Below are 26,586 nucleotides of genomic sequence, written 5' to 3'. Positions count from 1 at the left end.
TAGCAGCCACGGCTGGGCCATGGAGGTGGAGACCTATCGGTTCCTACCCTGGGGCGCTTGTCCTAGTGTGGGTTCCTAGGTCTCCTCCTGCTGGGAAGAACCTGGGATGGGCCTGGGAGCTTCCTCTTAGAAAGCACCCCATCCTGGGTGTGGTGTAATATTTATACTTGAGAAGCTGAGACAGGATCCAGGTTCCAGGCCAATGCAAGGTAACTTAGTGAGAGCCTGTTTTAAAATAAAAGATTTAAAATGCTGGGGATGTGTAGCCATGAGGTAGAATTTCCCTGGGTTCAGTTCCTAGTACTCACCCACACAATACTAATTAGAAGCACCTAATTCTTGCCATGCATGGTGGCACACACTTGCCATCCCAGTGCTTGAGAGGCTGAGATAGGGGCTTGAAGGTTTGTGGCCAGTCTCAGCAACGTAGTGAGGCCCTCTGTGACTTAGTAAGACCATGTTTTCAAGTGAAGTAATAAAACAGGGCTGGGGGTGTAGCTCAAAGGTAGATGCACCTGGGTTCTATACCCAGAGCTGTGCTAGCACGTACATGCGTGCATGCGCGCGCGCACACACACACACACACACACACACACACACAGCACCCCATTCATTCCTTCACATGCTCACACAATGGTCATTTACAGAGCACCAACTGCATGCCGGGAACTCCTGGCTTCCGGGACTGTGTAGGGTGGTTGTTCAGCCACACTGTGCCTGGCTGGCACCTCTCAGGACTCCAGGCACACAGATTCTTTATGAGGCCTAAAGAGATGTAGGCCTGTTGGTTTCTCTCTGGGCAGAATTTCCTCTTTGCCTTGCACCCCCACCTGTGATACAGAAGTGAAAATGGGGCTCTGGAGCCCTCTGCAGTCAGCCCCAATGCATGGAGCTAGCAGGTGCAGCTTGGATTTGAGCCCGGCCTCACTGACACCAAAGCTCACTTAAAGATTTTATTAAACTCCTAATTTGTTATGGGACCCTTGCAGAGAAAAGGAATGCTGGCCATCCCATCAGGCCTGTTGCTGCCTCCTCCGGGGCAGGCCAGGGCGGTGGCCCTGGGGTCTCGTGTGAAGGAGTCTGCTTCCTACACCCTTTTCCTCACCTCGACCTGGTGCAGCTCAGTGGTGGCCTGTGCTCAAGGAGATTGGGGTGCCCCATGGCCTTGACGCTTTGGGGAGGGCTGGAGCTGCGGGCTAGGGTGGGAGGTCCCGGGCTAGGGTGGGAGGTCCTGGCCACACTTTGGGCCTTCGTACATTGGGAGGGTCCCTGTGGGCGAGGAATGGGCTTCCACACGTGGGGGAGCTGGGGGAGCTGACTGGGGCTCTGTGTGTGGAGGGGCTGGGGATCTTGCTCCAGGAAATTTGAGACCGCAGAGTTGGCCCTGAGCTCTGTGATTTAATTGGTGCAGGGACAGTTAGGTAGCCCAGGAAAACCACAGCGCCACCCCTTTGTTTTTGTACTAGGGTTTGAACCCAGGGGTATTCTACCTCTAACCTATACCCTCAGCCCTTTTTATTTTTTTCTTTTGAAAAAGTCTTGCTAAGTTACTGAGGCTGGCTTTGAACGTGCGATCCTCCTGTCTCGGCCTCCCAAGTCCTGGGATCACAAGCGTGTGCCACTGTGCCCGGCTGCATGTAGCCTTTTAGGGCTCTCAGTCCATATGTGGAAACCGAGGCTCAGGGAGGGTGGGTGAAGGTGACTTTCCTGGGGTTTTCTTGCAGCTCCTTCCCGGCTGTGGGGCTTGAACACCAGTCCGAGTGACTCCAAGGCTCGTACTCTTGACCCTCGCTGCTTCTGTGTCTTTTTGTAAACAAAGGCAGAGGTGGCTCCCCTCCGTCTGAGCTCCTCTCAGCTCCCTACCCTTGGTCCCCTTAGCTATTCACCTTTCTCTCTTTTCAACTTCAGCTGGAGGGCTGCTCCAGCGCCGGGGCCCTCCTCACTCAGGTGCGGGCTGGCGGTGGGTCTGCCCGGTGCCCTGCCAACAGCGTGGCCTCGGGCCCGTTGTGCCGAGCGTGGGCTGCCCTGTCTGTGAAGTGTGCTGCTGCTCCAGGTGGGTCCTGCCCACCCTGCCCACCAAGCTCCTTCCTTGAAATGCTCTCAGCTCGTGTGGACGAGCCCCGTGTCCCACTCCTCTGCCTAACTGCCACTCAGGTCCCTTCCTGGGGGCCACCTTGGAACCTGGGAACCTTTTCTGCTGAGGCTAGAGACCTGGAAGTTTTGGACGCTTGACCTCACAAGCTCTTCAAGGTCAGGGGCAGGTAATTGGAGGCCGCAAGGCTGCGTTCTGGCTGTGGCTCTGGGCCAAGCAACTTAGCCTCTCTGAGCCCTTAGTTCCTTCATCTTCAATGAGGATTGCAACGCCAAAGTGCCGGGATGCTTCTGCAGACTGGGTGAGCTAGGCCAGCAGTGGCCACCTGGAAGAGGCGCGGCAAGTAGTAATTTGGAATCAGCTAATTTAAGGTTGATGGAGTTGTTTACTAGGAGTTTATGTTTGAGCATCCCTTGTGCCTGGGAGAAAGATGCAGCAAGAGAGGAAGAAGCCTCGGGAGGCTTCTGCGGGAGGCTTGTGTGCTGGAGTCTATGTTGGGGGGCATAGCGTGGGTCTCGCTCGCCGGGGGATGTGAACCCTGACTCAGCCTCTTCACGGCACAGCTGACCTTTCTCTGGGGCTTCTTTTCCTCCTGGGCAAGGCTTGTCCTTGTACCTATGCATGGGGGGGGCACCTTGGGACACACAGGCCTTCCTCCTCTTCCTGCAGGCCAGAGGCAGAGGCCAGGTCTGCAAGGAATTGGGGGCGGGGAGCGGGGAGGCCCGCTCCTCACTATCGAAGTCACAGGAGTGATGGCAGAGAAGCCCAGCTCTGTGGGGTGAGGTGCAGAGATGCCTAATCTTCAGTGGACTGATTTTCTAAAACCTTCAGGCCTGAGGGGTCCTTGCAGATGAGGACTTGCAGCTCAGAGCGGCTGGTCCTGCAGGTCCAGGCATAGGACAGCTTTGCCCAGCAGCTCTGGGGCCCTCAAGGGCACTTTGTCTTTAGGGGACCCGAGGATTGTGAGGCCAGGGCCTGTTCTGGGCAGTTGCTGGTGGCCCCGATCCCTGGCTGGAGTGAGCTGTTTTTTGTCAGTGGGCCTAGGTGCTCCCACCCCACTCGCCCAGTGGTCTTTCCTTTAGGCTGCTGGGAATCCTTGGTATTTGGGATGTTGTCCCAGGAAGAGTGGGGGAGTAGGTGGGCGTCCCCCTTCTCAGGACAGCCGTTTGGGATATGTCCAGGCCTGTGGGTGCCTCTGCCTCAGCAGTGGGCTGGGATTGCCCCAAGAGTAAGACTCATGGCCTGGGCCACGTGCCTGCCCACCTCTCCGTTTGCCAGCAGATGTGGTGAGTTGCTGGGGCGAGGTTAATGGTCTAAGCAGCAAGTCGATCATGTGGCTGATTCCTGCTAGCCATGAGACGTATGGCTTCTGACAGAAACCTTCGTGCTGCCTAGATCTTGTGGTCCAGGAGGCTCCTGTATTGGTTCCCATAGTGTAAAATGCATGGAGAGTTGTGGCTTCAGGTACAGGTTGAGTCCGAGGCGCAGGCGCAGGTGCTGCTCCTTAGGACCCGAGGTCTGCCTGCTTTCCTGGTTTGTCCACATTGGCTTCGTTCTCAGGCCCGTGCGGTGCAAGGCTGGTATTCACAGCTGACCTTCACTCTGAGCCAGGCCCTGTGCTGAGTTCCTGAGCACTGGTATGATCTGTGTTACAGCCCTGCGAGGTGGTTTTCAGTACCCCAGTCAGCTTGCAGACAGCAGAGCTGAGGTTCAGGGCTGGGCTGGCTGGCTGGTTCTGGGCCTCTCTCCCCCAAGCCCCAGCTGCACGGTACCTGAATTCATTCATCTTGAGCCATGCATGCACCTGTCTCTGAACCCGTCTCTGGGTCCAGGGACTGCCACGTGCCCTATTCCATGGGATGGGTAAGGTGGCCCCCCAAAAGGAAGCCGGGGAATCTTCCTGGAGGCAGTGGGGTAGATGTGGCAGCCAGGGGGAGGAGGAGGGGCTCCCTGGTTCTGGGCCCCATTTTCTGGTGGGGTGTTTGGGGGTACTGCTCTCCATCAGCTTCCAGCTTTGGAGGGGATTGTGAAGACCTAGGTAGGGCCTGAGGCCTCACCCACCTGGTCCAGGGCCAGGATGCTGTTCCCAGGAGGGAAGTGCTAAAGGCAGGACTCCCAGCTTTGTCTTTCAAATAAACCTGATTCTGGTTTCAAATAAACCTGATTCCTGGCCGTGGTCTGGCACAGGTAGGTTCTGAGGGTCCTGGGCCCAGAGGCCAGGTGGGTAGGCATCGTGGAGAAAGTGCTGACCTGCCTTGGTGGTGAATCTTACAGGGCCTGGGGAGAGGCTGCCCTGGAGCCCAGGGTGACGGACGATGTTGGCCCTGCCACCAAAACATTGGTGTTTTGACACGTAAGTGTTTCGCAGTGAAACAGTCTTGTATTATGTAAACACAGTTTCCGCTGGGCCCTGTCTGGTTCTGGGAGAGTTGAGGTGTCTTTCTGCCAGGATCCCGAAGGCTCCTGTGAGCCTGGAACAGCTGTGGTCAGTCCACTGGGGAGGCTGTGGAGCTGGAGGGAACTTTAGTCCAGGGAGGGCCACTGACCTGTCCAGACTGGGCTCCAGCCATGTGCTAAGCCAGACCCCAGCCCCTCCCCAGCTGGGTGGGCCTGCTGGGAATTGCAGGAGGACACCCTGGGAGTGTTTCCACCTGGAAGGGGAGGAAGTGGCCGGTGAGTCGCTGCTGGCCACTAACAAGGCACCCCATTTTTCAGGACCTCAGTCCCAAAGGTCCCAGGCCACGAGGGTGGGCTGGAGGCTAGGTGCAGGCTCAGGGTGGCAGGGCCTGGCTAAGGGTTTGGGTCCCTCAAGGTTCTTTTCTGGAACCAGCAGGAAGTGAGAAGAAGACTTGTTCAGAGCCCCTTGCCCTCGCTTGCCCAGCCCCTGCTGGGTGCTATGTGGTGGGCTAGACTCCCAGAGGCAGTAGAGAGTTAGTGCTGGTGGAGAAACTCTGGGAGGGAGGGTGTTTCCAAGACTTCCTCTTTGCTGTGGCCACCATGGACGGCAGGACTGGCTTGACCCTTGCCCGCCTCAGAGTAGCTTCTTGGGCCTTTTGGATGGGCCTCTAGGATGCAGGGGCTGGAGTGGGAGAGCCCAGGCCCCACCCTGCATGCCGCTGTCCAGATCTCTGCGGGGACCCCAGCTCAGAAGCCCTGGGAAACGAGCTAGCCACACACTGCTTCTGTTGGCTGGTAGGTTGGCTGTGTGGACCTGAGCTGTCAGCCTGGACAGCGGAAGGACCCAGGGAGTGCTGGGTCTGCTCTGTGAGGCTGAGATGAGGGTCCTCTGGGTATCAGCGCGTGGAAACAGAAACCACACTCAAGAAGTTGGGTGACGTGACCCATGAAATTCTGGAAGTGTCGGTGGGGCAGGCTCGTGACTGACTTGTGAACAGCACTGAACAGCTTCTGTTAGAAAGCAATGCTGTGCGTGATGAAATAAAACCACATCACACCCAGGGCAGAGGGTGAAACGTAAGTCTCTGTCCCCCCAGCCCCAGCCCCCAGAGGCCACGTGGCCACACTTGTGTGTCCTCACACCTGTACTGTCTTTGCAGCAGCAAATGTGCGCGCGCACACATGCACGCACGCACGCACACAACGCACACACACTGGCTCTCCTACGCTTTTTTCATTTAATGGAGCATATAGATGACTTTGTATTTGCACTGATGTTGAGCCGTCAGTGTGCAGGAAATGACATGTTCAGATAGCGTCACCTTGCTGTTCTCGTGCAACCCTAGGCCTGAGCAAGCCCCTGGCAGTCTCCGTGGTGGTCCTTCCCCTCGCTTCAGCTTGGGCTGCCGGAACCGACACTCGCCTCTCAGAGTTCTGGAGTCTGGAGTCCAGATGAAGGTGCTGGCACATTTAGCTCCTGGTGAAGGCCTTTCTCCGCAGCTCCCAAACACTGCCTTCTTGCCGTGTCCGTGACAGAGAGAGGGAGAGGGAGGGAGAGAGGGAGGGAGAGGGGGATGAGAATGAATGAATATGAGCTCTGAGAGAGGGGGATGAGAATGAATGAATATGAGCTCTGAGAGAGGGGGATGAGAATGAATGAATATGAGCTCTGAGAGAGGGGGATGAGAATGAATGAATATGAGCTCTGAGAGAGGGGGATGAGAATGAATGAATATGAGCTCTGTTTATTTATTCTTTCTTTTTTTCTTCTTCTTCTTGTACTGGGGATTGAACCCAGGGGTGTTCTACATCTGAGCTATACCCCACTATTTTATTTTTTCTTTGGAAACAAGGCCTCACTAAGTTGCTTGAGGCTGGCCATGAACCTGAGATCCTCTTGTCTCAGCCTCCCAAGTACTAGGATTACAAGCAGGTACCACCATGCCCAGCTTGATCTATTTTTTTTTCCAGCACTGGGCATGGAACCCAGGGGCATTCTACCTCCAGCCAGGATGAGGAGCCGAGGCCTGTTGAGGGCTGGCGAGGGTCCTCTCCATGGCGGAGCAAGTCTGTATTCCTCAGCTGCTACCTGGCCTTCCAGCAGAGCACACCCCCCAGCCCATGTGCTTACGATTCCCCGCCTTCCAGCCAGCCCCTGGCTCGCGCTGAGCTCAGCTGAAGGAAATAAAAGGGTGTCATCTTTTTCCTGAGCGTTTTGGTCCTCTGCAAAGACAGTTTTGGCATCTGAAAGAAAAATTGGAAAAGCCAGCTCATCCCTCTCCCGCCATCCACATTTCCTGCTCGTATATTCTCTTCCCTCTTGGTGTCTGACTGTCACAGAGCTGAAGTCACCGTGCAGGTAGCGTTTTGGTTTCTTGCACGTAGCATTGTAGTGTAAACAAATTCCATGTTGATAGAGTCTTCAGATTTTTTTTTTTGTGTGTGTGTATGTGTTGGGAATTGAACCCAGGGCCTCACACATGCTAATTAAGCATGTGCTGTACCATAGAATGTTCTATTTTAAATTTAAACCTTTTAAAATTAAACTTTTAAATTTAAACTTTTTAAATTAAAAGCATATTAACATATTCAAAAGAAGGGATAAGAACACCCTCCTTAATACCAAGTACTAACTCTTTTACACTTAGGGCTGCTCTTGTTTCATTTATTCCTCTGTATTTCTTTAAAGTAAATCCCAGACATCTAATTTCATATTTAGATACTTTAGTGAGATCTTTAAAAGTTAGGAAAATGTAAAAAACACCCCCAAGACCCCAAGAGCATCATCACACCTGAAAATAAAGTATAATGAGGACGAGCATTCTCTTTTTTTTTTTTTTTTTTTCTTTTCTTCTTGTGGAACTAGGGATTGAATTCAAGGGCATTCTACCTCCGACCTATACCCCCAGCCCTACTTTATTTTTTATTTGGAAACAGGGTCTCACTAAGTTGCTAAGAACCTCGATAGGTTGCTGAGGCTGGCCTCGAACCTGCTGTCCTCCTGTCTCAGCCTCCCAAGTGCTGTGATTACAAGTGTGCACCACCACGCCCGGCAGAGAACCATCACTTCTAATAACTATAGCTCTCCCTGCTGTCTGTGCTGTGATTTATTGAGCTGTGATCTTATTATGGAATATTTAGGTTATTTCCAGTATTCTTACGGGTGTAGATGAGGCTGCACTGGACAGTTTTGTGAATATAAATGTCTTCCTTTTCAGTACGTGAAGAGTTTTTATAGGTTATTGTTACATAATGAGCCATCCTCGGGCCTGATGACTCTGAGCAGTAGCTATTTCTTAGACTCACATTCCGAAGCCGGGCTCGGCTGCGTGGTTCTGGCCTGGCTGCGCTCCCTCTTGTATCAGTGGTCAGCTGCGGGTCAGTGGGGTTCTGCCGCTGGGGCTTGGCCTTCAGTTAGTCATGGTGATGGGTATAATCTGGCCACGTGCCTCGTCCTTCAGCAGTCTGCCTGGGCTTGTGTCAGTCCCAGAGGCAGACCTCCAAGAGTCAGTGGACATTCTCAAGGCCTCTGAAAGCCTAAGCTCTCTTCCACTGACTGTTGGCTGCAACAAGACTCAAAGCCAGCCCCGATTCAAGGCGTGAGAAAATAAACTTTGCCTCTTGGTGGGAGCCACAAAGCCATTGCAAAGGGCCTGGGGTCACATGTTGTTGGTCACAGAGGGTGTGATCTGGCCTTGTACCAGGCAGTCTGCAGACCTTTCCTGACTTAGTACCTGGCAGGCACCCAGGTGGTTCTGTGCAGGGCATGGTAGGGGGTAGGAAGTCAGGTCCTCTGTCTGGGGTTCTCTGGGGCTCCTCTTGAGTGGACTTCACAAGGAATGAATGTCTACCCCTCATTCAGAAAGCGTTTCTGAACTCACTGTGCCGGGTGCTCCCTGTCCTGGTCCCCTGGGAACCTAGCCTTTGTTTTGGGGGGGGAGGCTCATATGGGTGCCTAGCCAAGGGGGCTCCCCTGGTGGGCATCACTGCCTTGTGCGGTGGTGGGAGTTTTGGGCCTGGTTTGGGGTGTGGGTTACCTGTGTGGTGCCTTCCCCACCCTCTGGAGCTACATTTTTCTCAGCAGAAAGAAGAGGCTAGAACATGGTAGTCTCCAACTTCTAGAACGTTCCACCGCAGAGAGCCGTGGGTGTTCAGTGGGAGCTCCTGTGACGCTCGAGCCAGGACTCAGTCCTGCTCTCTGCCCATGCCTGTCGTGTCCAGATGGCCTTTTCTATTGTTGACCTGCTTGTGTCTTCGCAGGAGCAGTTCTTGTATTCCCCAGCGGAGCTGTTTGTTTGCAGGTATCTGTGGCATTTCTTCATGCCAGACCCCGTGGGAGTGTGGCCAAGTGCTCGGTGCAGCCTGGTTGCACAGGATCTGTCAGCCATCGTTGTGGGAGTCGGGGCTGTGCCCTGGAGGCTGCGGAGCCCTCGCGGGCCTGCGCGGGCCTGTGGGCTTGGCTGCCGCTGGAGGACGATCAGGGGGCTGCAAGGGTGGGGCAGGGTGTGTGTGTGTGCGCGCGCACGCGTGTGCGCGCACAGTGGTGATCTAGACAGTACAGAGGCAGAGAGGATGGACTGATGGACAGATGGGAGGACACAGCACCTGGGTACTCGAGGTGTGGGCCAGGGCAGCTGGTCTTATGGAGCACCAGGAAACCTGCAAAAGCTGCAGAGCCTTCCAGCAGATCCGCAGACCCAGAACCTGTGTTTTCACAAGCCCCTGGGTGCTGCTGGAGCCCGCCGCGTGCTCACGTTTGGGAAACACCTGTGTGGGCAGACCACTGCCCGCTGAGCCCGGCAAGCCAGGGAGGGGGCCTGAGGCCGGGGCCTGACTGCGAGGTGTGCTGGGGGTGGGGAGAGGAGATGCCCTGGAGCACTCTGAGCCTTCCCTGGGAGACGGGGATAGCCGTGCCCCCTCAGGGAGCGGGAAGCCAGGAGCTGTTAGTGCACAGGCTGGACCAGCCTGGCCCGGGGCCCCGAGGATGCCAACTGTGTCCTGCAGGGCAGCCCCTCACCCAGCTCTGCCCTCGCGGTGTGTCCACCCCTGGACTTGGGTATTCGTTGCTCTTGCTGGGTCGGTGAGTGGGTATACATTCCTGGCTCTGGATAGAGGTGAGAACAGCCCGCTTTGACAAGCTGCCAGGAGGGCTGGGGGACAGATGCTGAGTGTGTGGAGGTGAGAGCCCTGGGAGAAGCAGCAGCCAAGAAGGTGGGCTGGGTCAGCTGTCTTGGCGAGACGTTTCTTGTGGGGAGATGATTATGGTGGTCTGGGTGGCCTTGGGAGACATGCGCCTCGGCGGCTCACGGGGGTGGGAGTGACTCCACGGTGGTGGACAGCTTGTTTATGACCAGGGGCGTTTAGCAGAGGCTGGGATACACGCTCTTCCCCACTCAGCCCCTCTGGGGTCTCCCAGCAATTGGAGGCTCAGTAGGACCCCATGCAGGGGTCCTGGGGAGCAGAGAGCCCTAGTTGTGATGGGGAAGGGCGTGTGTCTGGCCTGGTTGACTGCAGCCAAGACCGTGGCACTCCTGGCTTGGCTGGGCTTCCCCGCAGATTCTGCTTACCATCTGTGCCCAGCATTGTCCCTGGCCTCTGGCCACTGAATGCCAGGACCACCCTTCTTCCCCAGCTGTGACGATCAGAAGTGTCCCTAAAGAACTTGCCAGATGTCCTCTGGGGGAGAGTTGCTCGGTTGAGAACCGTGCTGGTTGACGGTCCTTTGAGGTTTCCTCCTGGCTCCAGCCTGCCTTGTTGGGACCTCTAGGGTCGTGTCCATGCAGCAGGTCTGGCTGGCTTGGGGGTTGGCTTGCTGTCCTGGCTTGAATACATCAGGCCCCAGAGGCAGGGAACTTGTAGTGCCTCAGGTACCAAGGAAGGACGTCACATGAGCCTGGGGACCAGGCGGCCTGGGTGGGACCTGTCCCTATACCTCTCTGGCCTTGATTTTTCTGTCTTTGGGCTGGGGCTGTGAGCCCTTCCATGGATGCTGGTGAGGATTGGAGGTGCCGGTGTGAATCCCCAATGTGGGCTCCTTGCAGATGCCTCCAACAAGTTGTTCATCTCCCTGTCTTTCCTGAGATGTCAAACAAGCCCCTCTCAGTCCTGGGCCTTGGTTCTCCTGTGTATAAAATGGGAGGACCCTGTGAGGTAGAGGGCCCAGAGCCAGAAGAGGGGAGGAGCGGAGGCCAGCCACCCCGCTAGAGCCTGTGACGTGTTAAGATAGAGGCCCCAAGCCCGGAGGCCTGAAGAGGCTGAGCGTGGAGGCCGGAGGGTGGAGCTGCCGCCGAGGTCAGAGTGCACACCGGCCGTCAGCTCTGCCCGGGAGCGGTGGACTGACGGGCCACAGTGGCACCTCTCCCTTGTCCCCTGAGCCCAGCAAGGAGTCAGTGTGCTGACAGTGGAATTTGGACTTTGGCAGATCCTGATTTGAATCCCTGCTCTTCTCCAGCTAGCTGAATGGCCCCACGGCCCTCTGGGCTTCTCCCGAAGGAGGCGGCCACTGCCGTTGCCGGGCGTGTGTGTGGGAGGACAGGGTGGCACTGTGGACACCCACTGTGGGTCAGCCACCTTCCAGCCCACGTGCGGAGGGGAGCGCCGAGGCGGAGCGCACCCAGGCCCCTCTGAGGCAGGCCCAGGCCGAGCCGTCCTCATGGACTGCTTGCTCTTGGCATTTGAATCTGAACGTCAAAACCCTGAAAAGATGAAGAAGTAAGGCCCGAGCCAGAGCGGAGGCGAGGCCGGCTGTGCGGGCGTCCCGGGCGCGGGCTCCCTGGCCGCGGGCGGGCTCCTCCTGAGCTCCTGGCCCTGGTGTCCTCGCTGGCTCCGTTAGTGCTTGCCTGCAGGGGCTGAGCAATCTGTGCTGATGGTAAAACATTTGTTGGGCTGACGCTGTAATCACACTGCAAGGGACACTTGAAATTATATCTGCGTTTGGGAAGCTAATTTTCAAGAATGCTTTCCCTTCAAGTTATGTGCAGCCAGCCGGCCAGTGTTACTGGGGCTCTCGCTCCTTCCTCTCCTGGAAGCCACCTCCCCGGGAGAGGGGCGATCTGCCCTGGCCTGCCGGGGTGCCTGGGCGAAGCTGGCGGGCCTGGGGCCGACGGGGAGGCGAGTGGACGAGGGGCTTGACGCTGGCGTGGGCTACGCGGGGTGCTGGTGTCTGTTTTCAAGGCGGGAGGCATGGGCTAGAGAGCGGAAGGGATATGGCATTTCCACCTGGACGTTGGGGTGGCCAGGACTCCTGTGGGTACAAGCGACAGCAAACCCAGTTCAGATGAGCTTAAATAAAGGCCAGTTTCGGGGCCCAGGCCACCCAGCCCACCAGGTCCCGAGTGGTCCCTCCTGTTCTTTCCCACTGTTGTTTGGCCACTGGGACCTTTTCTCAGTTTTAAACTTTGCTGCTTTAAACTCTTTCCTACTTCAGGACCTTCGCATATGCTGCCTAGCTGGCGCCTTACCCCGTGTCCTCCACCGGCTCCTTCCCAGCCTGCAGACCCCCACCCAGCCCTGGCCCTGCCTCTCACAGCCCTCTCAGACCCTGGCCTGTGTTGCACTTATTTTTTTCTTGTTCACCCTCTATTGCTGTGAACTCCTTGAAGACAGGGACCCTTCCTGCTGCCTTCACTATTGTGTCCCCAGCAGCAAAACTGCCTGGCACATAGTAGGTGCTCAAGAAGCATGCTTACGAGGAGTGAGTAAAAGAATGCTCCGATCATCGAGAGGAATTAAGTTACAAAGACCCTGGCCACAAACCAACCAACCAACCAACCACCCCCTTCCGCATGCCCTGCACACTGGGCCCTTCCTCCTTTCTCCAGAGTCAGTATCTGACAGTTAGGGGTGTTGCTGGGCCGCTCCTGGTATCCTGAGTCAGGGAAGGGGGCTGGAGATTGGAACAGACCTCCTCGTCCTTGTCTTTTGGGAGGAGCTCCGGCCAGGAGAAGGCACCCTGGGCCTGGGCCCGCCCTGGGCTGACCCTTGCAGTGGTCCTTCTGCCGGGGAGAGGCTTCCATGTTCCATGGGCAAGGTGTTCCAGGCAGGGGAGCACAGTGTGAGCAGGTTGAAGGCAGCAGCCTGCGTGCAGGCCCCGAGCCAGTGTGGGAGGAGTAGGCAGGGCACGGACCGCCGGCTGCGGGGTGGGCACCTGTTGCAGCAGCCTGCGTACCAGTGGTGGTGGCGGTGGCGAGGGAAGCTTCGGGAGGGTGTGACTGGGCAGGGACTGTGAGGGGAGGCACATTTTCAAGGTCAGAGGCCACTGGCTGGAGGGGAGGGCATGCAGGAGCAGCCAGGAAACCCACCTGGTGGCCTTCGGGGCAGGGATCTGTGCCTCTCGCTGCCACTCAAATGTTCTTCCCTTCTGGTTGGTATCTCTTGGGCATTTTCCATGCCTGCCCAGTGCCCTGGCTCTTGGTATTGATTTATCGGCCACAGTGACGCCCTGTGTGTGGATTATCCCAGCTTTTTGGGGCCTGTTGCCGTGACTCCCAGTTTCAGAGCCTGGCAGGGCCTGCAGATTGGGCAGGAAGGAGGTGGGGCATGTGCCCACCTGCGCAGAGCTGGCCCCGGGGCCTTGACCCTTACAGGGGGTCCTCATCTCCTGCAGAGGTCTGGCTGGCCTGTGCCTTCTCCCGAGCTGCCGTCCTGTTGATCCACCTGATTGATTTCTCTGTCTCATGGGCAGGTTCAGAAACTGTTAGAGACGGCTGGCACGCCTAAGACATCATCTCTGCCACCTTGCCCATGAATCCATCTCCTCTCCCTGACTGTGGGCATCTGGAGTCAGCTCGAATCCCTCCCCTGAGGGGTGCTCAGCACTCACTTGACAGCCTTCCTCTGGGAGCTGGCAGCCCTTTCCTGAGATTTAGCTGTGTCTACTTCCTCATCCTTCTCCATCCAGGGCTCTTTCTGCTGGGAAAGCCTGACATTGTCATCAGAAGGAGCCGTTACCCTGTGGAGAGGGGGAAACAGGGCCCCCGTTTCTGGGCACCTGGTGATATGGCACATCCAGTGCACTAGGGTCCTGGATGCCTGAAGCCACAGCCAGACACGCCCCTCGGGAGGCACCTCCCAGGCCTCTGCCTTCAGGCCCTCCTCCTCAGGTCTTGGGGACCCAGGGCAGTGGCACCATCCCCCAGCGGTTGCGGTCAAGGTCCCAGGAAGGATTTCAGTCCATGTGGGCAGGGGTGCAGAGGGGAGGAGAGGTGCTATCCAGAAATCCAGGAGCCTGGTCCCCTCAGATGTGGTCAGACACTCATCCATCCCAGGGTGCCCTCTGCAGGCCAGGGAGGCCTTTGCTGACCGGCCGACCAGAGTTTAGATGACCGTTCTGCTTCTTTCTTACTCTGAGTCTCTGGCAGGATGCGGAACCTGTCTGAATCTCCTCTCCTGAAGACACATGAGCGTTGAATGTGAGCAGCAGTGAGGTGCCTGTGCAGTGCCTGGCGCTCTGGGCCACCGGGGGCTCCGCCTCCCCCTCTGCCCCTGTGCTGCCTGGCTTGGGGAGAAAGGTGTGGGGGGAGTGAGGGAGCCGGGCAGGACTGGGTTAGGCCCAGCGCAGGCCTTTGGAACCCTCCCTGAAGCTGAAGGTCTCAGGTGCATCAGATAAAGTGCTGCCTGTGGCTAGAGCTGGGATGCTCAGTGCATGGGGGGCTCAGGCCTGGGCCTAGCACCCCAGGTCTGTAAATGAGGAGCTCACAGGCCCTTGCTCAGCCTTGGCATACCTGGGTGCTGGGCCTGTGCTCCGGCTCCAGCTGTGTTTAGCTGGAGTCTCTTGCTCAGAGCCCTTGGCAGGGTTCAGGAAGGTGGTCTTCACATCCAGGTGGCCTGGGCACCTCTCCTAGACCTCAAGATGAACTTAAGGGTCAGGATTGTCTCCTCTATCCCCAGTTTAAGGCCAGGGCTTCTAGCCTGGAGCCATAGGTCTCCACCCCCAGAATCCCCTGCCTCCGCCCTGGCCCTTGTGCCTCTTCCCTGCTGTCCCCACTAGGCACGCCTGTGTAGTGTCTGGTTATACTCAGCGCCCCCCAGAACCCTGTGGGCACCGTGTGAGGCCGAGTCCCAGCCTCCTTGGTTTAGCACTGAGTCCCCGGTGACCTGGGCAGGCCCTCATCTGTCTCTTTCTTGAGGGAGCACCTGGGGTGTGCAGGATGCAGAGCGGGGGAGCCTTGGTGTGTGGTTGACAGGGCGAGACCTTCACCAGTTTACACCAAAGACAGCCAGGTCCTGACCCTTAGCTTCTGTGCTGTGCAGGTGGGCACATGCTCCACCATGCCTAGCTGGCGAGAGGGCACGGGGTGGAGATTACTACTGAGTTAAGGTGAGATGGGGGATTGCCCTGGAGTACCTGGGTGGGCCCGGTGCAGTCACCAAGGGCCTGGTGAGGAGGAGGCAGGAGGCCAGTGATGTGCTGGCACAGGCAGAGGTCAGGAGCCGAGGAATGCCGAGCTACACAGCTGGACAGGACAGGAAGGGAACAGATTCCTCCCAGAGCCCGGGAGGAAGGCTGCTGCAGACCCAGCTTAGCTGTCTGCCCCCACAGCCGTACGCGGATACAGTAGTGCCGTTGTTACTTGCTCTGCTCATGGCGAGCCGTTAGCTGAGGTGGGATTGAGGCTGTGTTCGTGCCCACTGCCCGTCTCAGGGCCCCGGGGGAGGCTGAAGCCTCAGGAAGCAGCAGGTAGGCAGGGGCAGGGTGGCGTGTGGCCATGTGGGTGTCAGGCCGGGCTGTTGGCTCTTCCTGCATCGCTGACCAGTGGAGAAAGGCGGTGTCCTGCTCCCTTGAGCCATTCTCCCACCTGCCATTGTGTAGGTGGGCGCCCGGGGTGGGGCGTGGCTAGACCAGGCACTCTGTGGTTTGTTTTCTGATATGGGGACAGGCCTCACTCACCTTTGCTTCAATGTGGCAGCAGCTCTGTGGTGAGAGGGCCCTGGGAACCCCAGGGCTGGGCTCCTGCCCTTGCCCTGCCGCACAGCAGCCTCCTGGGCGCGCCCTGGCCACCTACTCCCTGCTCACCTCAGAGTGCTTCCCGACCCTTGCTCTCATCCTGCAGCCCTGGGCGTGGGCTCTGCTGGAGGCCACGGGTGCCCACGCCAGCGAGTGGCTGGTGCTTCCCTGGCCTAAGCCCAGCAAGTGTTTGCTGAAAAGCAGACTGGAGAAACCTGTGCCTGGGGTTGGGGGCGCAGAGCAGGGTAGGGAGCCGTACCCTCAAGGTCTGAAGAATCAATCCCTGGACCCAGGGTGGCAGGAAGCTTTCAGCTCTGAGGTGTTTTAACTGCAGAGTTGAGTAGCCGGGAAGCGCGACCTTCCAGTGCTGGCTTCCCTGCGGCAGGCAGTGTGCACGCAGGCTGCTGTTAAAAGAGCAGGCATCCCTTCCTGTAGGAAAGTGCAGAGAAAACATAAGAATGCAGACCCTGTGGGGCAAGCTTCTCTTTCTCCCAGACATCCTGAAGACAGTGCCCTCAGGGTGTCTTCTCCAGCCCCCAGAAGAGCTGCTCATCAGGCTGAGATTAAACCTCTCTGCATTCTTGGGATTAAGAGGGCTGAGAGCAGAGCAGGCTGCCTCTGAGCCCCAGGTGGGCAGGCTGGCAGAGAGAGAGAGAAAAGAGGAGAGGAAAGGGGAGAGAGGAGAGAGAGAGAGATAGATAGAGGGAGAATGTGTGTGCTTGAGCCTGGAACCACCTTCCAGACACCTCTGTCTTCTCCTCCCAGTAGCCCCCCTACCGCCACTGAAGGACCATCCCTAACTACGGAAAGGAAAAATGACAGTGCCTGCAGGCCCCAGAGCAATTGCATGCAGAGAATTTCTATATTAAAAAGTAGAGGCTTGTTGGCCCTCTAAGGGATATAGTTTGTTTTTGGCCTGGACCAGCATGCTTCAGATGCTGTAGAACACCTCCCAGGGTGCCCGCAGCCCAGCCCAGCCCTGCTGTGCTTTCTCCCTGAGAACTGAAGGGCGGGGCTGCCCAGGTGCCTCAGCCCCCAGGCCGTGCCCTCTGACCCCTGTAGGAGGTGCAGCAGGCTGAGTTGCCCCTGCCCCCTCGCACATGCTGGGCTCCCCACAACAGCTGCTGCCAGGGCCCTACAGGCTTGTTGTAGAGGGGCCCGCCCCCTGGGGTCAGCCTGCCTCCCTCAGGTGGGCGCCCTATGTGGGAGAGGGTCTTCAGTTAAGGTGGTGACTGTTCAATCAGGGTAAGGATACGCGCGCCCCCCCCCCCCTAAAGAAGACATATGGCAGCTTCCAGTTTATCTGGTTCTTCTCTGGAGCTATCCAAACAATTCGAATGTTTGTATTGGCTTTAAAATTCTGTTCATATGTTGTCTTTATATTGGGCCATTTCAGTTTCTGGCACTGCTAATAGAAGGAAAATCCAAATTACTAAATAATCGCCAATGGAAGCAGGATGCTGCAGGAGGAGCAGGTGAGCCGGTGGGCTCTGAGCTGAGCCTGGCTGCTTGCCGGGAGGGGGCACCTGCAGGGCTCAGGCCGCGGGGCACAGGCGGCTGAAGTTAGGCGTGGGCCAGGCCTTGGCTCTTTGCAGAAGGGGATCCCTCCTGGGAGGGTGGAGAGGAGGCCTGGCGCTGCCTCTGCGCATTGCCAGGTGTTCATATCGGACCTGGGGGTGTAGACGGGAGGAAACCCTGCTTCCTGGGGGTATTTAGCAGTCAGGGCAGGCTGGGCTGGGCTGCAGTGGCAGACATCACCAAGAGGTCCGAAACACTTGTTCAGAGTCCAGTGCGGACCTGCTGACGCTCCAGGCACGTTGCCTCTCCTGTGGTGGCTCAGCGTCACACCCGCCCCTTCACCTCAGCACTGCTGACGTTTTGGCTGGATAATTCTGGCTTTAGGGTTCTGTCCTGTGTCCTGTGCCTCTCCCTCCTGGATGCCTGCAGCTCTTTCCTCAGGCAAAAGGATCAAAAGTGTCTTCAGGCATCGCCAGGTACCCTGGGGGCAAACTGGCCCTTAGAACTAGTCCTGCAGATTGAACTCAGGGCCAGTCTATCTCTGAGCTGTGTCTCCAGCTCTTTGTTTTGTTTGTTTTGAAGCAGGGTCTGGCTGGAGTCTCTTTTGTGCTGAGGCTGCCCTTGAACCTGCCATCTTCCTGCTGTGCCACTGTGCCCAGCCCAAGGGTCCTCTTAATCACTGCTTTCTTTCTGGTTCCCGGAGTGGCCACTCAGGCAGGTTTGTTTCCAAGCAGCAGGTCTGCTCAGCATTGTGTCAGCGATGATCTTCTGCCATGACATTGGGAATTCCGGCTGGAGGGTCCTGCGCTGGCAGCTGAACGTCGCTTCCTGGAAGTGACTAGGTCGCTTCTGTCCACATTTATGGGCTAGAGCAGGAGTTGCGGCTCTGCCTGATTCTGAAGTGGGACTGTGGAGCACAGCGTCTAGGAGGAGCACGGCTGGTATTGAGCCGCCACCCATGACCGCCAGCCATGGAGCACTGACCTAGGAGGAGCAGTGCCGGGGGCTCTGTGCTGGTGCTGGGGCTGGGAGGGGGTGGCTCAGGCGTGTAGGGCCTCTGAGGAGGGAGGGGATCAGGGGACAAGGCTGGGCGCATCGGACACAGTGAGAGCAGCATATCCTCTGCACACAGGGAAAGGGTGAGGGAGGAGGCCCTGCTGGCTGCCAGGAGCCCCAAGTCCTTGGGAGTCATCATGCGCTCTGGGTGAGCCTGGGTGGCCCGCAGCAGGCCCTGCCCTTTGCAGACAGGGAAGGTGGGGAGGTAACGGGCTGTTCCCGCACGCCGGGTACCTCGAGGTACTCAAGGGCCCTGTTACTCTGGGTGCCTGAAATCTGTCACTTACCAAGGTGTGCTACGAATTGCTTGGGCACAGCTATGCCCGAGTCCAGCTTGCTGAATTACACACTTGCCTCCTCTGGGCGGTCCTTAGCTCTGGGTGTGGGTGGGAGCAGCTGCCTTCCCCTTGCCATGAGGATGGAGGCCGCGTTTCTGGCCCATTCCTTTTGCTGTGAATTGTTCTAGGGAGGCCTGTTGGCGAGGCCATCCTGATAGTGTCCTTTTCAGTGATGGCTGGGCTCTGCTGTGGCCGCACCTGGTTGAGAGGCAGTGGCTGTGACCTCTCCTATTATAGGAAAGCCCGCCCGCCTTTCTTTCTTTCTTTCTTTCTTTCTTTCTTTCTTTCTTTCTTTCTTTCTTTCTTTCTTTCTTTCTACAAACGTCACTATTTTTGGTGGCCGCTATGCCGTCTCGGTGCCAGGAATTTCCCAGCTGTCAGTGCCTTTTTCCCCTTGTTGGTGAGAAGGTCCCGCTCTCCCCGGTGTGTTCACTTTCTCTGTGCTGCTCAGCTCTGTCTGCCCCGAGGCCTTGTCTGGGCTGACAGGGTCACCCCCACTTAACAGCTGAGTAGCACCCCGTCCCTGGTCCCCTGTCCCCACTGCCCAAGCCTTGCATGGCCTGCTCGCCCTGGAGGCAGGCTGCTGCTTGATGGAGCCCATTATCCCAGGAAGTCTTCACTGGTCTTCAGATGCCACAGCTAGCGGCCATGTGTCAGGCCTTGTGAGGCTCCTGTGGGCACTGTGGGTTCCTTTTCTATCCCTATGTTGTTCTTTTCTACTTCTCTCATTTTGGGTCTCTCTTTTGGGTGCTGAGGATTGAACCCAGGGGAATTCTACACCCATATTTTATTTTTTATTTTGAAGCAAGGTCTTGGTTAGTTGCTGAGGCTGACCTTGAACCTGGTGATCTTCCTGTCCCGACCTCCCAAGTAGTGGGGTTTCAGGCATCACCACTGTGCCTGGTACTTTTAGTCCTCTTTACTGGGTTTCTTTATTATCCCCTCTGCCTCAGCTGGGCGTGGTGGCGCACGCTTGTAATCCCAGCATTTGGGAGGCTGAGACAGGAGGATCACAATTCGTGGACAGCTTCAGCTACTTAGTGAGGCCTTTTGCAACTCAGTGAGACCCTGTTACCAAATAAAGAATAAAAAATAGGGCTGAGAGTATAGCTCAGAGGTAGAATGTCCCTGGGTTCTATCCCCAGTACTGGGGGAAAAAAAATCCTTTCTGTCCCAGCACCAGGTCATTCAGGATAACTTTGTCATCTTCAGGAAGCGGCAGCTGCTGTCACTAAGAGTCAGTGCCCCTGCTGTTCAACCCCAGTGACAGAAACTCAGCCTAAACTGGCTTAAGCAGAAATCTTCAGCTGCAGCTCCAGAGAGAACCCGCTGGAGGCTGGATTGGAGCCTTTACTCCAGGGAGAGGGCTGGGCCAGTCCTCGGCACACCCACACCCGGGCCTTTCTCCCTGTCTGATCTAGGCACTAGCTACCTAGAGGCAACCGTGTCCTTTGATGTCTCTAGTCAGAGCTGCTTGTGCTGCTGATAGTCCCCCAGGAGGACCAGGACCACCCTGGCTTCAGTGCCACGCCCATCTTGTGGTTTAGTGAGGAGGCAGGTCCCGTGTCTACCCCTTGAATCAGGTGGGGCGGTGGAGGGGCCTTTCCTGAAAGGCAGGAGGGCTGGGCTTCAGGCCAGAGGAAAGGTGGCACAGTCCACGTCCCTGGTACGAGCCAGGTAGGGCTCTGGGCGCTATGGGGTGGGTGTCCAGACTCTCCTCCAGTGGCAGGAAGGAAAACCGAGGTGCCAGCTGCATTGGATCTGGCCCCATGTTCTCCTGTTGGGGGTCTACCCCTCACCCCTCTGACTCCTGCATTGCTTTCTACCCCCTAGCTGTCTGCTAAGCTCAGTCCTGGGCATCACCATGGTTGGCAGCAGTCTGCTGCTCTCTCTGGGATGTCCTCTCCATTGCCGGGACTGGAGCGGGGCCTTGGCCTGCTTTTCCTAGACAGTGAGCACCACAGCTATCTCTAGTTCTTACATGTCCTTTACTCTAGTCCCAGGACCTAGACGGCGCTGGCGCTGTCCCTAAGCCTGCCCCGCCCCGTGCCTCTCCCTGAGGAAAATCCATTCTGCTTCTCCACTGCAAGGTCAGGTTTATGGTTGCTCCCTGTGGATGATGCTGATCTCCAGGCTGGCTGCTCCCCAGCCCCTCCCAGGCCTGGACCTCCTGCCCGCATAAGTCCTGGGGTGGGCTCCACTTAGCATCTCTTCCCGTTTGAGTGGTGAGTTCTAGGTTGTGTGCTGGTGTTTGGGACCCATGGGCCCAGGCGTGGAGGCCGGGACTTTGCAGCGACCTTCCCAGCCTACATCGCCCCCCTGCCCGTTGGCGGATCTCAGGCTCCCTGGCCCCCGGAGCCCTCTGGCGGAGGGATGCACTCTCAGTGCCCCCCTTTATTCTCAGTGACCCATCAATTGCTTCCAGAAAAAGCAAGTTTATAGTTAGTTACAGAGTAGCTCCAGCTCAGTCTTATTAATGCAGTTTTTTTTTTTTTTTTTTTTTTTGGGTGGTACTGGGGTTCCTGGAAGCCCGTCTATCTCCGGGCTACACTCCCAGACCTATTTTATTTTTGGAAACAGGGTCTCCTAAGCCAGGGCGCTGGCTTCGAACCTGCGCGATCCTCCTGTCTCTGCCTCCCAAGCACAGGGATTACAAGCGTGCGCCACCACGCCTGGCTAATGAAGTTTTTAACAAGAAAACACGCCTTTGAGCCTCTGGTCATGGCTCCAGGGTCAGGTTTTATTTTATTTATTTATTTATTTTTGGTGGTACTGGGGATGGAACCCTTCTACCTCTGGGCGACACTCCCTGACCTCTTTTATATTTTTATTTGGAAACAGGGTCTCTTAAGCCAGCGCACGTCTGGCTTCGAACCTGCGCGATCCTCCTGTTTCCGCCTCCCAAGCGCGGGGATTACAAGCGTGCGCCACTACGCCCAGCGCAGGGGCAGGTTTTAAAGAAAATATTTTAATGATTACAGTTCAACTTTTTTTGGTTACTTTTTCTGTAGCATCGGACGTGATCTATTTGCTTATAGTAGAAAACACAGAAACTGCGAGGGGGTCTGAAGGAGAACCTGACACTCATTCTCCAGCTGTAGCCAGCCACACAGCCATGGCGGAGACCGCAGCATGCGCCCCTCTGGGGTTCCCCAGGACCTGGACCTTTCCCTGGGCCTCGAATCTGAACTGGGGCCCAGCACATGGTCCTGTGGCCCTGCAGTGGATGCGCTTTCAGCTCTTCTTTGAGCAGAAGTCTGAGCTTTTCTTGCTAAGTGAGGATTTTCCGCTTTGCCTCACTCATCACTTGACTGGCTGGTGCTCTTAGCGGGCATCTTCTTTATGTCAGGCACTAGGAAAAGCTGGCAGTCGGGGTTTTACTCATTATTTAAAAATTAATTAAAGATGTTTTTCTGGTTCCTGAGAGTGCTGTGGCCACGGGGCACAGAATTCAAAGTCAGAGTGACAAGGGAGCGTCCTCACCCCGCCCCCACCTGCCCCATTCTCCCTGCCACGCTGAGCTGATCGCTGATCATTTTCCTGTAGTGCCTGCTTTCACATTCTTTCTGTGTATACACAAGCACCCATTCTTGTCCTGGTTGTTGTTCTTAACACAAATGCTTGTGTACAGCACACGGGGCTTTGCATTTTTTATGAGGCAGTGTCTCGGGCTGGGCCGGTGGAGAGCTTCCTTGTTCTTTTTTCCTGCTTCATAGTATTCTTTTTGGTGTGTGGTTTGGTAGCGCTCTGCATGGGGGGTATAGTTTGCTACCAGTCTTTTGCCATCACAGGGGTTGGCAGTGAATGCCTTGGAGCCTGAAGTGTTTTGCACACGTGCGAGTCCAGGGTGACCGTGGCAGGGAGTGGAATGCAGGTGGAGTTGGGCCAGGAGGCACAGCTGGTCACTCGACATCCAATTCCCCCATCTTTCTCCTCCCTTCCCCCTTTGGTCTCATGATTTTCATTCTGAACCTTCGGGTTATGGCAGGATTTGAGGAGCCGCTCCTTGGAACTTCAAGGTTGCTGGTACGTTTGTTCTGTAGAGGTTCCCTTTGGAGAAACGCATCCTGACAGGTCAATTTATTTTCCTGAGAGGAGCTCGTGACGTGCACAGGATTCCACCATTACTGAGGCTTCATGCCATTACCTCGAGGCCCGGGGCTGGAGGCCAGATTGCCTTGCTGGGTACGTGTTGCACCTGGCTGGGAGTGCTGGTGGCAAGCCCGGCTCTGGGTCAGCTCCGGCTTCCTGAGTGTCCAGGGCCTCGGCTTGCTCATCTGGGCAATGGGTAACCAGGGCCTCAGCGAGCCTTGAAGGCGACCTGGTGTTGTGTCCTGATGAGGACTGGAAGGGGAGCCGCGCCCTCTCCTGTAAGAGTCCTGATTATCTCATCCAGGCGCTGCAGGGGCTCCTGGGAGCTCAGCCCCTTGCGTTCTCCCCATGCAGCCTTTCTCTTGATTCCTTTTTTTGTTGCTTCCTTTTTTTATGTGTTCCATCTGTTTTCAGAGTTAGAGACCTATTTTTCTTTCCTTTTTAAAGGACCGGGATGACGTAAAATGTGAACTGATCGGAATCGACTGCAGTTGGCTGGTTAGAGGGGAGAGCCACGTGCTGGAATAATTTGGATGCCGGCAGGACTTCCCCAGAGGGAAACCGAGGCCCTGGGGAAACTCGTTGGACTGGTGTGGGTCACACGCACCCATCTCTGTCCCCTGCTTCTCCCATTGCGCTGTGGCTTGGGTTTGAGGTTTCCGTCTTGGAGTGGGGGCGGGGAAGCCTAGGTGGGCCAACCAGTCACCTGTGTGTGACCTGGGGCAGCGTTGGGCAGCACTTAGGTTTCTCCTCTTGCCCACAGGTGAGGAAGCTCTGGAATGGGTCTGGGGCTCCGGAGTGTCCACAGGTGCTGAGAAGTGGTGTGGGTTGCGGGGTGCATAGAGCAGGTTTCCCCTAAGGCCGTCTGTCCCCTTGCTGCGGGCCCTGGTGGCCCAGGCCTGTCTAGTCTGACCATCCTGGAGTCATGGAAGCAGTGGATATTGGCAGCTGTTCCTTCTAGAGCTGCAGGGGAGTGGAATGACAGGAGAAACCCCAAAAGCATCAACCGCGGTAGTTCTTAGGCTGGATTCCCGGGCCCGGGCTCTGCTGAGCTGTCAGGAGCTTCCCATGGTGAATATGGCCAGCTCTCCTGGCCTGGGTGCTGCTGTCTCATGCGGGGGGTCCTTTGTGGGTTCCACCGAGTGCCCGGCTCTCAGAAGGTGTTCAGGAAACACTTGCTGAAGGAGCCGATGAGCAGCTGGGAGAAGGGTCGGGGTCGCCCCGGCCGCACTGGTGATGCGAGGCAGCCACGCTCGCTGCCAGAGGCTCCCTTAGCCGCGGGCCTTCTGGGGTCCGGGCACCAGCGCGAGGCATGGGGCACACAGTTTCCACACTTGGTACCGTGCCTGCTCTGAGGAGCTCGGGTGACGTGGCTGGTGCATGCGTCTCTGAGCATCTGCTGGAGATCCCGCCTTCTTTGCAGCATACACACAGCATGCCCTCTCAGGTCATCCAGTCCCTACGGGTCCTGGGAGCCCTACCCAGCACTCCTCCTTGGGGAAGGGCGGTCCATACTCAGCGCTGAGGGCTGGTAGAGTGGGAGCCCAGGTTCTTTGGGGGTATCAGGTGGGAGGGGGAGAGTGCTCCGGGTCAGGGGAGGCTTCTTGAGGGGGAGCACATACTCGGGCAAGAGATGAGATAGCCCCGTGTGCAGGGCTGCAGAGATGGGCCCTGGCTGGTGCTTGCAGTAAGAAGCATTGGGTGGGGGCGACGAGGTGTGGAGTCAGGGGGCAGCTGTGCCCTCGGCAGACCCAGGCTGGGTTCTTGAAGGTGGGGCAAGCCAGACACGTGTGGGGACTAACAGGGCCCGTGGGGCCACGCAGGGAGAGATGGGAGAAAGGCAAAAGATGGCCAGGTTGAGATTAGGAGGGATGTAGCGGGCCAGAGCCAAGGGGTGGGCAGAGAGGGAGTGGGGCCAGAGATGGCGGAGACTGGGAAGGGTTTGCGGCCTCGGCCCTGTGGTGTGAGAGAGTGCAGCTGGGTGGCTGGCCAGGGAGGGACCTGGTGGTGTTGGTGAGGTGGGAGGGGACTGGAGCTGCGGGCAGAGGCTGTGTTGAGTAGAGTGCAGGCCCCGGGAGGTAGATTCGGGAGGTGGATTCGGCAGTTGGGGAAGCTGGGGGCAATCCAGGTTGGAGCTCCGCCAACAAAGGCCTGGCCCCAGGACCGGAGGGAAGATGGCTGCCGGCTGCTTTGTAGGACCCAGCCTGGCACCTCTAGGGACCACACCTCTCTTGTAGGGTGTGGCTGGTTGTGAGGGGAGATGGGGCCTCAGAAGCCGTCTGGGCCAGTCCTCAGGCGGCTCTCAGCAGTCAGCCCTTGGGCTGGCTGTAGTGAATGTTCTGGAAAGGATGCTACCTGCTGCTGGAGTAACGCTTGCTTTCTTTTTCTCCACAGGAAGCGAGGGATCGAGGTGGTGCAGGTAAGTACAGGCTGCGTCTGCTCTGCTCGTGCGCAAGTCCGTGCCCCGGGGAGCATGGGGGCTCAGCTCACTCCTCACATTCTCCTGGTCAGCCCCGGGCTGGTGGCAGCTGGTTGGGGGAGTTTCTGATGCTTTGTCAGGGGAAGGAGCTGCGGTGAGTTTGGGAGAGCTGGGGGGGCGGCAGTGCCCAGGTTGGGGGTGGGAAAGGTGAAGAGATGGCTGCCACCTAGCCCGTGTCCTGTGGTTCTGCCCCGCGCCGCCCCAGCCCTGGGTGGACTCATGGCAGGAGCTCCTTGGCTGGGGAAGGAAGGATGGAGGGGCAGATGGATGGAGAAGCTCTCTCAGAGCGCGGGGCTGGCCTTCTGGTCCTGAAATAGATAAACGAGGTGTGACCACAGCCATCTCAGGACAGCCGGGAGGTTTGATCTGTCACAGAGGGAGTCTGGAGTTGAGGGATCCTGGGGAGCCCTCTGGCCAGCCACATTTGCCCTGTGGTTCTGACTCACGAGAAACTGGGGAGCATTTTTCTGCATGTAAACACAAAAATACCTTCAGACCCAGGGGCAAGGCAAACCGTGAACCTCAGGCACCATCCCTCTCTGGGTCGCTGCCTGCACCTGCCCCCTTCGCTGGCCCCAGAAGGACCCTCCTCAGCACAGGGCAGGGCTGCCCCATCACTGACAGGCTCAGCACTTCATGCCAAAGGGGCTGGAGGAGGCCCCAGAGCCTCGCCTGCTCCTGGGACCAGAGCAGGTTGGCGGGGTCCCTGCGGCGCCGTCTGCAGCTCTAGTGAAGGGCTGCTGAACTCCTCCTCTTGGCTTGCTGCTAGTGGTTTGTGGGTTGAACGTGTCACCAGGAGGCTGAGATTGGTTTTGGGGTAGGGAGGTAGCCTCTAGAAGCCTCTCATCAGCTGTAGTCTTTATATCCAGGCTCATCTTGACCCCCCAGAGTTCCATGGCCCTTAGCTCTACCGTGGACCTTGATATCTCCAACTGTCTCGCAGGGAAGGTTGAGATGCAGGAGTGGCTGGAGGTGTGCTCTCGGGGCCCTGTCTGGGTACCGGGGGAGTCTCAGCCTGTGAATGGGCGGACAGGTTGGTGGCTGGTGCCTGCCACAGGCACGGGAGTGGGCGGAGGAGGTACCTGCGGGGTTCACCGAAGGGATGGGGATCTCGTGGGCCACTTTCTCTTCAGGATGCCGCAGCTCCTGTTTTTCCTTTAGCCCTTGTGAGAGTTGGCTTGGGAGCCCCAGGCCCTTTGCAGATGCTGCCTCACCTGCCGACGAGCCTGCGCTGTAGCTGGGCCTGCCGTGCCCTGTGAGGGAAGCTCCTGGGGCTTCCCTGTGTTTATCTGTTGCAGCCACTGTGAGGGCCATGAGGGCGCTGCGGCTGGCAGCTGTTTTTGGAGGAAGTGAGTTCATGCGCTGGCCAGTAGAGATCTTGCTGGACAGGGAAAGAGAGGTGCCCTTCTGCCCGACCCCATGACCCCACTGTGCCACAGCTGCCACCCACCTTGCAGAGAGGGGTGTGAGGCAGGAGGGTCACAGGCTCAGCTCCTGGGGCTCCCAGGAGACTGGGGCCCGGCCTTTCATGCGCTCGCCCGGGCTGGCTTTTCTGGAAAGGGAGACTGAAGCCATTGCTGTAGAAAGTGCTGGGCAGGCAGAGGAGGGCCTGGGCTCTTCCAGGGAGTGCTCCCTCTTGCTTTTGGTGATGACTTCAGGGAGGAAGTGG

General features: G+C 57.4%; 1 protein-coding gene across 1 annotated transcript in view; it reads left to right on the top strand.

Moving 5' to 3' along the window:
* ITPK1 (inositol-tetrakisphosphate 1-kinase) overlaps nt 1-26,586 on the top strand; it is a gene marked incomplete at both ends in the record, with an annotated part of 150,892 nt that overhangs the window by 10,002 nt on the left and 114,304 nt on the right. Inside the window, one exon of the mRNA XM_080707918.1 lies at nt 24,833-24,857. Coding sequence (XP_080564044.1) covers nt 24,833-24,857 — 25 coding nt within the window. The remainder of the gene's footprint in view (nt 1-24,832; nt 24,858-26,586) is intronic.

This window comes from Muscardinus avellanarius (genome assembly GCF_963383645.1).
Source record: "Muscardinus avellanarius genome assembly, chromosome: 12".
Classification (NCBI taxonomy): Eukaryota; Metazoa; Chordata; class Mammalia; order Rodentia; family Gliridae; genus Muscardinus; species Muscardinus avellanarius.
The sequence above is the reverse complement of the archived record's forward strand: the minus strand, read 5'-3'. Positions and strand labels throughout refer to the sequence as shown.